This window comes from Dromaius novaehollandiae, chromosome 5 (genome assembly GCF_036370855.1).
Source record: "Dromaius novaehollandiae isolate bDroNov1 chromosome 5, bDroNov1.hap1, whole genome shotgun sequence".
Taxonomy (NCBI): domain Eukaryota; kingdom Metazoa; phylum Chordata; class Aves; order Casuariiformes; family Dromaiidae; genus Dromaius; species Dromaius novaehollandiae.
The window spans coordinates 47,336,758-47,350,830 of NC_088102.1; the positions used below are offsets into that span (position 1 = coordinate 47,336,758).

The following is a 14,073-nucleotide window of genomic DNA, read 5'->3' on the forward strand; positions in this document are numbered from 1 at the left end:
CTCTGCACTGTCCTACCAAATACCTCACTGCTAATCAGAAGGAACGAATTTTTAAGAAAAAGAAGGCTGTAAAAAGAATTTCTGCCTTCAGTCACTTCTCTGTTCTTAGCTCTTTTGTGGACATAGCAGGTCAAGAAGCTATCAGATGCTGTTTATTTATATGACTACAAAAAGAAGGATAGGAACAATTATGAGCATTTTACCAATGAAGGGTGTTAGATACTATCGAATCTGAGATCAGAATGGAACCCAGTGAACTCCAAATGAAAAGCTTTATAGAAGTCAGATTAAACAATCACAGTCTCACCCATTCATTTGAGTATGTACACTGGGGGCTTAGTCAGGGCTGACACTGGATTCTAGCCACCAAAAACATTTCTATGAGAAAGCAGTCATGTCACTTCTGGCACTGAAATAATTAGTTACTTCTGACCATCATTCAGGAAAAGAAAAACATAAAACATTTTAACAATCTCAAGTCTCTGTCTTTCTGAAAAGAGTGAAACTAAGAAGAAGCATAAAAAATGACACCACAGGACCTTATAAGAGAGTTAAGAGCATATTCATTAGAAATGAAATACAAAATACAGTGATGCAGCAGGACAGGAGGTAGCAGGTGAACAAGACCCCCATCATTCCACACCCTCACCCCAATCCAAAGGAAAATGCCTATATAATACAAATTAGAGATCTCAAACAGGGGCTAGAGCATGAGTTTTACAAAGTAATTTTCTTGCTATACAGAAAATATATTATTTGCTGGAAGTCAATGCTGAGCTGTTAAGGGCCCAGGGTCAGTCACTGCTCAGGAAAGCCCCCTGAAGGCTCACTGACCCCTACTGTTTCCCCACCAGTTTGCTGAACACATCATAGATCTCTGGCTTTTCCTGTGCAAACTGCTCTGCTGTATTTTTCTGTAGCCAGTCAGATGAACGCATCTGTTGCTGCAGGAGGCCAATGAGGTCACCAAGGTTGGAGCTACCAGCACAGGTAGGCTCCTGGTGACGGGATACAAAAATGACTTCATCTGTGCTATCTGCTTTGCCATCTTGATCTGACTGACAAGACTGTTCCTTTGCCTCAGCCAAGATCTCCTGCTCCCGCTCTTCCAAAACTTTGCGGATCCGCTGCATACCTGCATGGTATAAGGAGGAGAAACACTAATGAATTAGATTAAGCCACAAGGGTCTCCAAATCCCTGTCAGATCCAGAAAAACTTGAAGGAGCAGAGGAAAGGAAAGAAGAATAGAGAAGAAAAGAGGATAATAATAATAGAATAGTTTAGGATTAAGGAAAGGAGGAAACAGTATTTTAGAAATTCTGGCAGGAGGAAAAAGAGAAGAAAACATTACTCACCTAACTGTAGTCGATGGGTTTTGTCAGCAAAGATAATGCGGAACCATCCAGGTTCACTGCATTCAAAGGCTTTACCACAGGATAGCAGGACCTTGTTATCGAGAAAACGCCTCCAGAGCAGCATCTCCTCCTCAAATGTTCCTGTCCTAAGGTACTAGGAGAGTTAGCAGAAGGGCCAGAGGTTAGTAACATACATGCCAACTCATCGAGATCCTCATGAATCTGTGATTCCCATGAGGTCTGCGAAGGCCTGGGGAGACACCTTTTACCTCTGAAGTACAGCAGTTGTGATACAAAAGAAGAAATGGGAAGGAAAGTGGCTTGAGAGCGATAAGATTCCTGCAAGGAGGGAAATGCATAGACAGACTAAAGGAAGAGCACACACAGAAATGCTAGTCAGCCCTTCCCTCTGCTCATCAAGACAACAGATGAGGCTTTAACAAGACGTTTATCACTATATTAAACTTTCCTCTAGGCTCCATTGCACCAGGTGCCTGCCCTCATCCCAGGAGAAGCCTCCTTTCTTAAGGCTACCAACCTTTCGGAAATCAATCCAGACAAAGAAGCCTGCATTGCGGTTGAGAAAAGGAACCCCAAGTGTCTTCAGCTCATCTGTTACATACGTATGGGCAGCTTTTAGGCGGGCATGGTTGGCCCTCAGGTACACCTGGTTGATCCAGTCTAACCAGAGAGAGAAGACAGAGGAAAAAAAATGGCAAACTGAATAAGAATTCAGATGCATGCAAGTTTCCAGTACACTCACAACACCTTTTTTCATTTCACCCTTTTCCATTTCACTTTCCTGTTTTTGCTTTCTGTTGCCTCAAAAACAAGAAGAGGGGTAAAAACTATTTAGTAGCTTCATGTCTGTGCAAAAAAACATCCTCTTTACTTTTCTGAGGAAGTTTCCCTATATTCATTGCTCTTAGTTGCCCTGGATTGTTAGCACTCCAACCAGGGCAAAGCCAGAAATCCAATTCCGTTTCCCTCTTCCCACAAGCTTGTATTCTTTATTTCTGCTCAGGTGGTACTAGCTATTTCTATCAAACTTCTTCAAAGCTCTCCTCTAATTCTGCTCATGAAGAGCTCTGCAGAAATGTTCCTTTTCTGTAGAATTGTCAGGCATGTGTTATATGGGCAGCTTCAGGATTACGGAAGACTGTCAGTTAAGCTGTACAAACAAGAGGCAGTTTGGGAAAGTAAGGGGACAGGATCTCTTGAGGTAGTGAGATACAAAGAACAGCAGAGGATCATATGTTAAGCTACTGACTCACCTCTGTCTCTAAGCAGCTGTGCAACCTTGTGCTGGACAGGTCCACAAACCCCATGGAAATAACACAAAGAAGCGACTGCATTAGCAACATCTTGGTTTTCTGTATATAAAGTACCAAAGCGAATCCCAGAGACAGCAAAATCCTGCAGAAAACACAGACAGACTATTACATAGGAAGACTGGGATCCTATTATTACTGCCTTGTCCTTTCTAGCACAAGGGACTTGAAGAACACCAGGCCAACCGTAACCTGTCGGGAAGCCCCAGCACAGTGGCAACGAACACTCACCTTGCTTATTCCCCACATCACATGAGTCCTCTGTGGATCAGGCAATCTGTATGTAGAAGGATGCAGATGGGCAGTTAGTGTCATAGGTGCTGAAGCTTTTGGATCACCAGTGCAGCATTGCAAAAACAGAGAGGCAGCATTACACAATGACAGACAGTGGCAGCAGCGAACATCAGTCAGGTAGGGAAAACTCAAATATGACCTAACTTTAGAAGCTAGGAACTCTGGGAACTAGCTTTAGATACAATTTTTAAATATTTCAGATCTACAGATGCCTGCATTAAGTACTATATTTCATGCACAAATCTTCTGCATGACTTTTAAGCCTACGCATATAAAATTTGTACAATCAATGCTAAAAATCAGGCCCTTACCAATATATTTTCCAAGAATTAAAATGAACTTTCTTTCTTTCAAACACCAATATTTTGAGGATGAAGTTCTTCCTCAGCATTACTGAGCTAACAGTTAACCAAACATATTTTTATGTCCTTGCAAATGAACACAAAAAGAAAGATAGCATCACTGGCAAAAACTAGAAAGAAAAGAAAAGAAAGCATATTTTTAAAAGGTGAGATTTGCAAAACTTTTCATCTCATTAAATCAATACCTAATAAAACATATTCTCAAATCTTTAGTAACACTGTGATGCCGTGACTACTGTACAAAAAAAGAAAGTAAGCAGCAACAGAAACTCTTTATATCAACTGAAACAAGGGAAAGAGGTAACAATGTTTACGTAGAAAGAAAAGCATCACTCACAAGAAATGCAACACCTATTTCCAGGTTTTTGGAACTGTCAGAAGGAAGTAGGGAGCACACATTGAAAAATATATCACAACAAAACACTAACTACCTTTTTTGCCTTGCCAGATTGCACTTAACAAAATGCATTTGCCATTCAGAAACTACAAAAAGTCAATGTAAGGCAGATTCAGAATTTGCTCGCTCATGACTTAACTTCCAGTCACAAGTTCTCAGCAAGGCATCATGTTGAATTGTCACTGGAAGATGGCCAGGGAAGTACGAGCTGATTTTACCTGTCCATGCCTAGGACACTGTGAAACGTGGCTGATTCGTCAAATACTGACAGCATGTAGATCTCATCTACTATCACATGCAATTCATGTCTGCAAAAGGACAAAATGGAAATTACAAAAGAATGCTGCTTCTGGCTTAGAAGCAAAGACAAATTCAAGACCCTGGAAAGACTTGCTTTATACTAAGAACAGGGACATGAAATTTTGCAGAACTGATGATTATAGAAGCAAATTTCCAGAACTCAGAAGGTCTGTTACATGTATACTGAATTGATCTGAGATATATCCAGCTAATTGTCACTCACTGCAACCATATACTAAGTTTTCAGCCATTTCCAATGCACCTGAGAAAATTAACTCCCTATGTATTACCCATCTAGAGTAAGTTGTATCATCATCTACTCAGAATGGACAAAGCTTCAGAGAGTATCAGTGATCTACGATGAAGCTGGGAACCCATATTCATATATTTCTTTTCCTATGTACCTACAGAACTGTGGGAAAAAGAACTCGGTTTCCTACTAAAGAAGCACAGCATCATAGCATCTGCGAGGACTCCTAAAAAATAAATATAACTAACTTGTACTGCCTGATGCAATTTGCTTTGCCACTCCAGATGACCGCATGGTCCATGCTCCCTTGTCCCCACCACTCCCCTCTCCTCTCTTAAGCCCGCTGCTGTGTGCGAGGAACAAGACTGCTTGCCTGACTTAAAAAACATTCACAGAAAAATTAATGGACAGTGAGTAGTCTACCAGAGTCTGAAAGCTGCATCTGACTCAGGATATCTCAACCTTCCAAACTGACATACCTTTTAGCAAATTCCAGGTAATCCTGTAGCTCTGACAAGGAGTAGATGTCCCCTAGGGGATTTTGGGGATTTAGAAGAATTAAAGCCCTTACAGTGACACCCTGTAGAACACAAGAAGTGCACTATTAAGAGAAGATTCATCATAGGATAAATTTTCAACCTGCTAGAGCAGTTAGTGAGACACAAGACTCTCATTAAGCTCACAGTAACTCAGAACTCCCATCATGACATCTCACCTCAAAGGTTAGACTTTTAGGAGAAAACTGAGAACATTTTTAGCCATAGATTAAGTCTTTTTTGCAAAATGCCAAGTGAACTGAAGGATATACTGTAGAATTAACCTATGGCATTGAAGAGGGGGAGTCTGCCATAATCATTGTAAATAGCTAAACCTATTTAGGAGAAAGATGCTCTCAAACTTCCTCAGGCTGTAAGAGAAGTTCCTGTGAGCTATATCAGTAGCTGGTAAGTAACAGACCAGTGAAAGTTGCCCATGAATGAGGCAAGAAAGACAGGCAATTGAGCTACGTGGAAGCAAACTGTTCGCATCCAAAGTGCATGTTTGGCTGGGAGATGTCAGAGCCAGTAACGATCTACAGATGCAGCAAAACTAATACAGGGTTTCAGGGCAATGTCAAAACTTACACTAAATATTCATAAAGGTAATTCGCATCTGCATTTATCTTCTAGATTTTCGTCTCACTCCCTTCTGCAAACACTCATGCTGGTCTTACTGGATGCATCTATGCTACTCTGTAGCAGCAGTCAGTTCTGGGGTAATTCAGCTTGGCCTTCGTGAAGGAGAGACCCTAGCTAGTCCCTACTTTTTACAGCACACCCAGGTACAAATTTTTGCGATATCAATGGGTTCCAGTACTCTGTGAATAGCCTAGTACTCCCAGTCTACCCTTTCTGCTGTTGCAATGATGTCATGTGACCAAAATTAGACCTTTGGATCCCTCTTAGAACCTCCTTTAAGTAGTCTTCCACAAGTACAAATGGGATTTGCAGGCAGCTTGATCTCGGCTTGTCTATATGGATAATGAGAATGTCAGGTGCTAGGTTTTGAAAATGTTTTTGGCTTCAGGCCACTTCTAGGACCAGCCAACTCAAGTACATTGTAGACTTAGTTGGTAATATGAAGCTCAGTTGCACTCACCTCTGCCCGGGCATCCTGCAAGGCCTTTTCCAGTTTGTCCACTGTAAGTTGAAAAGGCCGAGTGCTTGTTCCAGTGATCTGAAAGACACCACAAAGAAAAAAAAAAAACATTTTATTTTAGCAGTGTCTGCCATGAGCCATTCCCCTGAGAAATGTTTCCCAAAACAAAACAAAATTCAATAACAATGACCTAGCTTCCATCCTCTTATCCTTTTTTACTACAAAGAGAATAAATAAATAAATAAAATCAAAGAGTTGTTTATAGTAGACTGGCCACACACACAGAATTCTCTGGTTATCCTTCAATAACGAAAACAATGTGTAAGTGCTTTTCCACTCCTGGGACTGTTCTTAGTAGGACAGTACATAGTTCTGCCTCCAAGGCTCATTATGGCCTGGCCTGGCCTGGCCCGGCCCTTCCCCCCGCCGGGGCCATTATTACATGTTTATTGCGAGTAAGATACAAGACAGGGACAAGACTGGAATCCAGATTTATGGCCTTGAATAGGTTTCTTGAAAATTATATGTCCTACCTATGTTTCCTAACAATAATTTGTGAAAACATCCACAGGCTGCTGTTTAGCCTTGTTCTGAGGACTGTTTCAGAGGATCCCAAAGCTTGGCACCTTCCAGTATCAATTATTTTTTAGCTGCAAAGGTCCATATTCCTTTCCCTCAGTTCTTACCTTACTGTCTAAATAGGCGTACACCAGCTTGACGTTACCATATAGGAACACGCCCTGGGTGATACCACCATAAAAAGGAGTGGCAATCAGAACAGCTTCTGAAACCAAGAAAACGAAGCTAGTTATCAACAGGTCACAGCCTGTCTCTCTCTTCTAGAGCACTTCAGCTAAACATGAAAGCTTTTCTTTACAGTTATGCCCTCTGGAAGCATTTTAATGTTACCCTTTTTTGCCTGCTTTCTTTTTACATCAATTTTTTTTTTATCTTCTGCAAGCACTGGGACACTGAACACCCATTCTTAGTATCCCAGCAAATGTGTGTATAGCCCACAGTCAATCTAACAAAAAGAAACACAGCACCATCAAAACAGTGAAGAGAGACAAGATAAGACACAAAGTATGAGATCTGTAGACTGGGGAGATGACGAATTTCACAATACAACGTTGCAGGAAACAAGAACTTCACGGTAGGCCATGCCAATTCCACTATTTCACTTTCCATCATATGATATTTAAACTGAGGAACATTATTTCCCAACAAAAATAAACTTTAAAAACATCTCCCAATCTTCCACTTACCTCCTGGATCACAAAGGACTGTAGCTAATGCAGAAAACAGAGAGCCACAACCATTCAACACAATCACCTGTAAAAGAAAGAGACCAGTGATAAATCTGTCCGTAGGAGAACACTACAAAAATAATTTCTGACACTCACTGAAATATGTTCTCTCCCTAATCCTCTAGCACAGAGGTTCCCAATCTTTTCCTGCTGAAATCCCACTTCTACCAGAGATAACTGTGATGCTGTATTCTGCTTCAGAGATGCTTCATCTCTGTGCCTTTCTTGTTTCTAATAAGCAATACAGTATTTAGTGAAAGAGTAGATTTTAAGTAGGGAAAACATTTGCAGAGCAGTTCTGAACTGCTAGAAAAGCAAAGTATTTTTCATCAGCTAATCTGTGGTATCTGCTCTTTTCGGTAACAGCAGCACCTATCTCCTGCTGAATTTGTGCAAAAGTGGAAATTGCTGTCTCATGCAGGAGCAAGTCCGACACCTGCTTCTAGAACACAGATGCTCACAGATCTCATGAGTTTCAATCCAAGTATCAGGTAAAATCTGCTGCCTTGGAGAGCTAGTGATCAGCAAACTGATCAGTGACAACTTCAGTTTATGTGAAATACAGGCTTCTGCTGAGTTATTGCCACCAGAAGAGCAACGGCTGCACCCACTTGTGCAGAAAGCAGGAGTGCCTTATCGTGCACATGCACCAAAGCCCAACCTGCATCTTTCTCAAGTCAGCAAATCCTGCAAAGACTCTTGATGCCTTCCTGATAACCCTGTCACAGAGTCTGAAAGCATGTGTTTTTACAGAACAAAATTAGTCTTAGCTCAGTTACTGACTTTGTCCTGAGGTGCAACAGCAGAACATTGCCAAATTAAACTAGGCTGGAACAACAGGCGCTCTTAGTCAAGACTGAGGGATATAGACACAGTAGGTCCCAGTGCTGAATAAGGAGATACAAATATAAAGCCCTATTGAGATGCATTGTATGAGGAGTCGGGATGCAGGAGTAAAGAATAAGGCAAATATAAGGTAAAACTGAAGTGTGTTATCTGAAGTGTGCATCAAAAGCTACTAAAATCGCTATGATTCAACTCTCGCATGCATGATAAAAGCCTATTATTTTACAATTAATCATTTGTTTAAAAAAATACAATGAAACTGTTTGACAACAAATGGCAATACATTAGAAGAGACACGAATGGAAAGTGGGTTACCCACATTTTCTGCCTTAAGAGGTGCAGGGGCCTTGCAGTAATAGGTCAAAAATCGAGCCACTTCCTCCCGTAAACTGAGAAAGACACAAAAACAAATAGTGATTCAGCTTATTCTCCAAGAGGCTGGGCTGCCCCAGGTCCACATCTCAGGAAAATAAAGCTAGGGCACAGTAAAGACTGATGAATATAACTAGAAGACAGGACAGCTCAGGCTCATGCCATAGATATGACTTTTACACATGGCAAAGGTGTCACTGATAGTGTCTATAATTGTATATGCATTTTTGAAGAGCTTTAATCAAGACATAGAACAAAAGGATTAAAGTCCCCAATTGTTCACTATATTTCAGAGAACTGTTTCAAGTTACCTAACTTGTTAATGTATACAGTGCTTTTAAAATTGTGTTTGCTTTAGAAAATTAGCATCTTCTCTCACGTGAGAGGATTTTTAACTGGATGAAATGGTGGAGTAATCAATTTAGAGCTTTGGAAAGAAAAAGATGATTAAATGACCTAGAAAACTTATAACTAATCACTGTAGCAGAAGTGGTTTGTATTTATTCATTCTGTTTATCAGACAAGTACTCAAAAAGAGAAGCATTAGGGAAACGAGAAGACTTACAACATATGTCCCTTCCAATCAGGATACTGAAGCAGTGGCGGCTCCATGAGATTCATATCAGTCTGTGTCAGCTGTGAGCAACAAAAAGAAACATTAAAAAGCACGATCACTGATATCAGAAATAGACAGAATCCATGTACAGGCATACACCTGCCTCAACACACACACGAACACACAGACTTCAACAGCCTTAAAACTGGATTTAGAAAGCCACTGAACATTAAAATTAATGCCATAAAACTTTGCTGCACAGAAATCTACAAGAAAGATGCAAAACAGGCAATACAAAGGATGTCCATTAAAAAGATGCCTGCAAAAGACTTTCTGAAGCAAATGAAGCCACCTAAAGAGTCCCAAGGACCGTCTCACCCAAGTTTGGAAGACAACAGCTTTCAGCTGGGCATTAAGTCTCAATCATGAAAGCTCTAGCATCATGAAAACTCAGGTCTAGATTGTCAGAAAGAGACAGAAAGGATTTTGAATTACAGTCAGATACATATTTTCTTTTTATAAACTTTTGATAGATTTTTTCTAACAAATTCTAGCTTTAATTTATGTCTCTGTTCCAAGTTACTGCAGTTCCTTCAGATCTGTAATTCTGACAAGTTTGGCAAATTTTAAAAAATAACAGGAGCTTTCAAAAGATAAGAGAAATATAAAATTATTTTAGTGAATGCCTTCCCCAAGGCAGATGCTTTGTTCATTATTAGGAGCTCATTCTGGTCTTAAAGACAGATTCGCCTGAACTGTGGGCAAGCTCTGCAGCCCATTTTATGTTTATATTTAGATAAATCATACACACTTTTATCAAAATATTTTTAAGGTTGTAAATATCAGGTTTTCATATAATCCAGTTCTATGAAGTTGCAAGGGAAAGCACAGTGGTGGTCGGGGCAGAGAAAAGAGGATGTTGTACATAAACAAAAAGGGAATAAATAAATTTCATGTACAATGCACCTTCCAAAAATTTGATGACAACCAAATATATGAGTTGATATTAAAAGGGGGGAGTGGGGAAATAAGTAGGTGATAGCCACAAAGGAGGTGGGAAATTTAACATGCAGTGTGAAAGCTTATCAAATAATAACAAAAACACAACATTCTGTATTCGCGTTTGGATAACTTGTGCCAAGCTCTGGAGTTTAATGACACTGTCCTCATCCCATGCAGAATTACAACCTGCTATTGTAGGATTAAAGTTCCTTTATTCATCTGTAGATGCCTCTTGAAGCCTATGTAGCACAGAACTGTGCCTCCTTAGTTCTCTCTCCTAAACTTGTCTAGAGAATGCAACACAAAACACATCAGCAGACTTGGCCAAAAATCACCATGCAATAATAAAGATGAGAATCCTTAAAGGTAATGCTGCAAGGGCTAAGAAAACCAGAAATCTGACACGCTACTTTATTCAGTGGAAACAGTAAGTATTTACTGTCCCATATAGCAAGAACTTAGTTTTCCTACAATCCCAGATGGTACTGCATTCAGTAAATCCTTGTTGTAACTCCAGACTGTGGTGATTAAGAAGCTGGAAACAGTATCTTTATTCATCTTGTTGCCATAAGCATGATGGTTCATCTGACTATTGCTGCTGAATTTTTAACTCTTTTTCATAATAAGGCTAACTAAGATGCAACTGACTACTGTCTCCCTCCATACTCTGCTTACTGCAGACGTTATGTTAGTTTCAAGGGGAAAGGACAGCGTGAATGAAGGAAGGTAAAACCTACACACCCTAGAAGGCACCTCCTTTGTGCACAGCTACCAGGCAGCAGTTCTGCCTTACCTGTTCTTTTAGCTGGAAGGTCGAGTGGTGGGGTAGCGTCCCCCCGAGGCAGTGGCGTGGCAAGCAGAAATAAAACAAGGAACATTTTGAGGGTGGGAATTGGTGGAACGGGAGTAACAGCGAACTTCACGCCATAGAGACTGCCAGAAACTGAGTCCCCTTCCCTCCCCACAGACAACTGTAGGTAGGAAAAACTGCAGTATTCCCACCTAGGAGTCTGAATCTGGGCAATAATTTTAATGAAAATCAAGAAACATTTCTCTAAGGCAAAGTGCTTTTGTTTTCTTTTGGATTTTTTTTTTTTTTTTGAGAGGGGAGTTATGCTGTTTGTATCACGCCTTTCCCTGGTGCAACTGAACAAAGCGACCAACTCGCAGCTGATCCAGCTTAATGAATTTCAAGAGAATTCAAGAGATGTCACGGTTCACTGCTGCCACCCTCTCAAACTTTGGATAAGTTCAGAACTGGATGTCCAAACTGTGTAACTTTATAACGGACCGAGTCAACTTTCTCTGTCCCAAGATATGAAGATCCTTGAAATTAAAGAGCGTTCAAAACTAATTTTGAAACCTCTGTATTAAATGAACTACTGTCAGCAGGAGAAAATAAAATGCATCTTATTTTCATTTAGTTTTGTGAGCCAAGAACATCCCTAAAGGCAAACCCACAATGAAGGGGAAAACAACCTCTGTTCCTATCCTTCTGGAAAAATAATATAAAGAAACGTAAAAATAGCTGCATTGAGATGTGACTTCCAACAAATAAAAAACTAATGAGAAAAAACTTTACCAGAGAAATCTGAGCAACAGCAATAACTGAAGGAAAGCATAAACACTGAGGAAGAATTACACAGTGTATTCTATATTTCTTTTTGGAATCTGACTTACCCGTTTAGACATCAGGTCAAAGCAGAGTTTATTCTCACTGGTGCCAAAATTAATTATACCCTAGAAAAAGAAATAACATATTGTTTATAGACATAAAAAAACATGTACATACTCACCTTGGCTACTACTTCACAAAACTGCCTGAGAAAAGCTTAGCAAGGAAAAGTCAAAACACAATTCATACAAACCTCACCTTATATAACTAGAGATGTATACATATGTGTGTGTGTGTGCATGTGCACTTACATACATCTATCTCAGTTGCTCAGCCTCTTAGTCAATAAACAACCTGTAAATGAGGACATACTAACGGTTTATACTTCCTTACAGAATATGTTTAATTTAATCCTGAGTTCACTCATTGGTATACATCTGACTATAAAAAAATTTAAACAATTCTGAAAAAACTGAAGTTTACACTTCTGCAGCAGTTTTAAGCAATGGTTTGGATACACTTCTTTATCTATATACACTTTTTTGTCAGTCATTACCATTCCACTCCAGTGATTCACTGAAAAACCACATAAACATATAGTCAAGGAGAATGATTAAGACACTAAGCTTTCCCCTCTGGAGAGGCGATCCTGCAGTTCCAGGCTTAGGATTTGCCCAGCTTACATAACAGTACATTAAATCTTGAAGAGTTCAAACCTGTTAATGTATTTTTTATTATTGGAAGACATTGGGCAAAAAATACATAAGGACATCTAAATGACTGCACATTTATGATGTTACTAAAGTGCGCTTCTGATTTTAGGTATTTACTTAAAAAATCTACTTCCTATATATATACCAATCAGTAGAAGAGGCAGTTTGCACCTCATAATACACACCTTGTATTGAAAATCTTGCTGTATTTTTGTATCTTAAAAACCTAGTTTTCACCTCCTAACACATTGTGACTAAAGTCAGGGCTAATAATAAAACTTGTTAAAGTGTCCAGTAGTTTGGTAGCTGAATGCAGGATTTATTTAAAAATAAACCACAGAGAAATCATTATTTATATTTACTATACTTATTCAATAATAACTTACTCTAAATTACAAACACTTAGTGTTTTTGCCACAAGGAGGTGTGTGCCAGGCTGCTTACAAGTGAATAGCAAGATGGAAACAGGCAGGAAAAGTTCTTAATGTTAGCTTAGAAAAAAACAGGACATTTTTTCTAAATGTCTGCTGCTTGGTTGTTCTGTTTCTCACACCATCACCAGTAATAATCAGATAATCAGAGATTAGTCTTCGGTGGACAGCAAAAGTGATGAGGCAAAAAGGAAGAACAGGAGTTCTGCATTTTCCTGCAGATTTCTTTCGCCTTTGAAGGAGTGCTACTGCTACTAGCTTCTGACAGGAAAATCAGAACGTGCAAACCTTTGCTGAACAGAATATTCACCTTTGATGAATGATCTGCATAGCTAATTTTCATTTCTTTTACTAAAACAAAAAGGTTGACCCAACACGTATTTGTGAGAGGTAAAAAAAAAAAAAAAAAAAAAAATAGCAGATCTGTCAGCAAATCTCTAAGAAAAAGGTATTTTGCTAGCAAGAAAGCCACATAAATACTGTAAGAGTCTCACTCACATTGGGGTTCTTGTCTTCATCATACTTGTCAGCATGATAAGCTTTGTACCCTTCCTCTGTGGAGCCACGAAAAATATTGGCAATATTGCCTCGAGCAGAGAGGTAGGGGCTCCTCTGGAACTCGCTGGCGTTACAGAAACCGTGCATGTCAATCCTCCTCTCAGCAAGGGGCCGACCTGGCTGCACGGCTCTAGCCTCGTGCAGGTCACCGCCTCCTCCTGCCATGCCAGCAATTTCAGACAGTGCCTGGTTGAAGTCCAAACCCCGAGGCATTGCAAGGGAAGAGGAGGAGCCGTTGTGGCTCTGCTTTAGGATGCTGAGCATCTGAGCAAAAACACTGAACATGCGAAACTCATGCTCCCGCTCCAGTTCGAAACGTCGCTGCTCCAGTTGCATCCGGCGCTCCTCCACATCCAAATCTCGCTGAAACCGTCGTTCTTCCATCTGCAAAAAGCGCTCTTCCATGGCCCGCTGAGATGTCAGGGTCTTCAGCAGGAGATCATCAAGCGGGTCCTTCACTCGCTGGCCTTTCCGCTTTTTCCTCAGACGATGCAAGGCAGAGAAGCCAGGCCGAGGCACCACGTTCTGGATCCGTGATGAGTTTGCCATGTTGGGCTCACTGAAACCTGTGAACATTCAAAAGTAAGAAGAACAATTAAATGTGCAGCAAGTAAACCAGTGTGAACATGCTTGCTGCCTTCCTTTACCTGTCGTAGAAAACACCACACTAGCTACAGTAAAATTCTACAGGAAAACTGAAGATCTGTCAGGCACATCTTGAAGTCTGAGAGAAGTATGTTTTTCT

At 40.2% G+C, this 14,073-nt stretch overlaps 1 protein-coding gene across 2 annotated transcripts in view; it reads right to left on the reverse strand.

The window, feature by feature from the left end:
* Positions 1 to 540: 540 nt before the first annotated feature.
* LOC112979244 (1-aminocyclopropane-1-carboxylate synthase-like protein 1) overlaps positions 541 to 14,073 on the reverse strand; it is a 28,894-nt gene continuing 15,361 nt past the window's right edge. For both annotated transcript variants that reach the window (XM_064512758.1, XM_026093252.2), the window contains exons 2-15: positions 13,269 to 13,894; positions 11,692 to 11,751; positions 9,019 to 9,089; positions 8,401 to 8,470; positions 7,194 to 7,260; positions 6,615 to 6,712; positions 5,929 to 6,006; positions 4,770 to 4,870; positions 3,959 to 4,048; positions 2,919 to 2,964; positions 2,631 to 2,772; positions 1,895 to 2,037; positions 1,357 to 1,510; positions 541 to 1,135 (exon numbers count right to left, since the gene is read on the reverse strand). In XM_064512758.1, the coding sequence (XP_064368828.1) occupies positions 837 to 1,135; positions 1,357 to 1,510; positions 1,895 to 2,037; positions 2,631 to 2,772; positions 2,919 to 2,964; positions 3,959 to 4,048; positions 4,770 to 4,870; positions 5,929 to 6,006; positions 6,615 to 6,712; positions 7,194 to 7,260; positions 8,401 to 8,470; positions 9,019 to 9,089; positions 11,692 to 11,751; positions 13,269 to 13,894 (2,045 nt within the window). In that variant the 3' untranslated portion in view covers positions 541 to 836. The remainder of the gene's footprint in view (positions 1,136 to 1,356; positions 1,511 to 1,894; positions 2,038 to 2,630; positions 2,773 to 2,918; positions 2,965 to 3,958; positions 4,049 to 4,769; positions 4,871 to 5,928; positions 6,007 to 6,614; positions 6,713 to 7,193; positions 7,261 to 8,400; positions 8,471 to 9,018; positions 9,090 to 11,691; positions 11,752 to 13,268; positions 13,895 to 14,073) is intronic.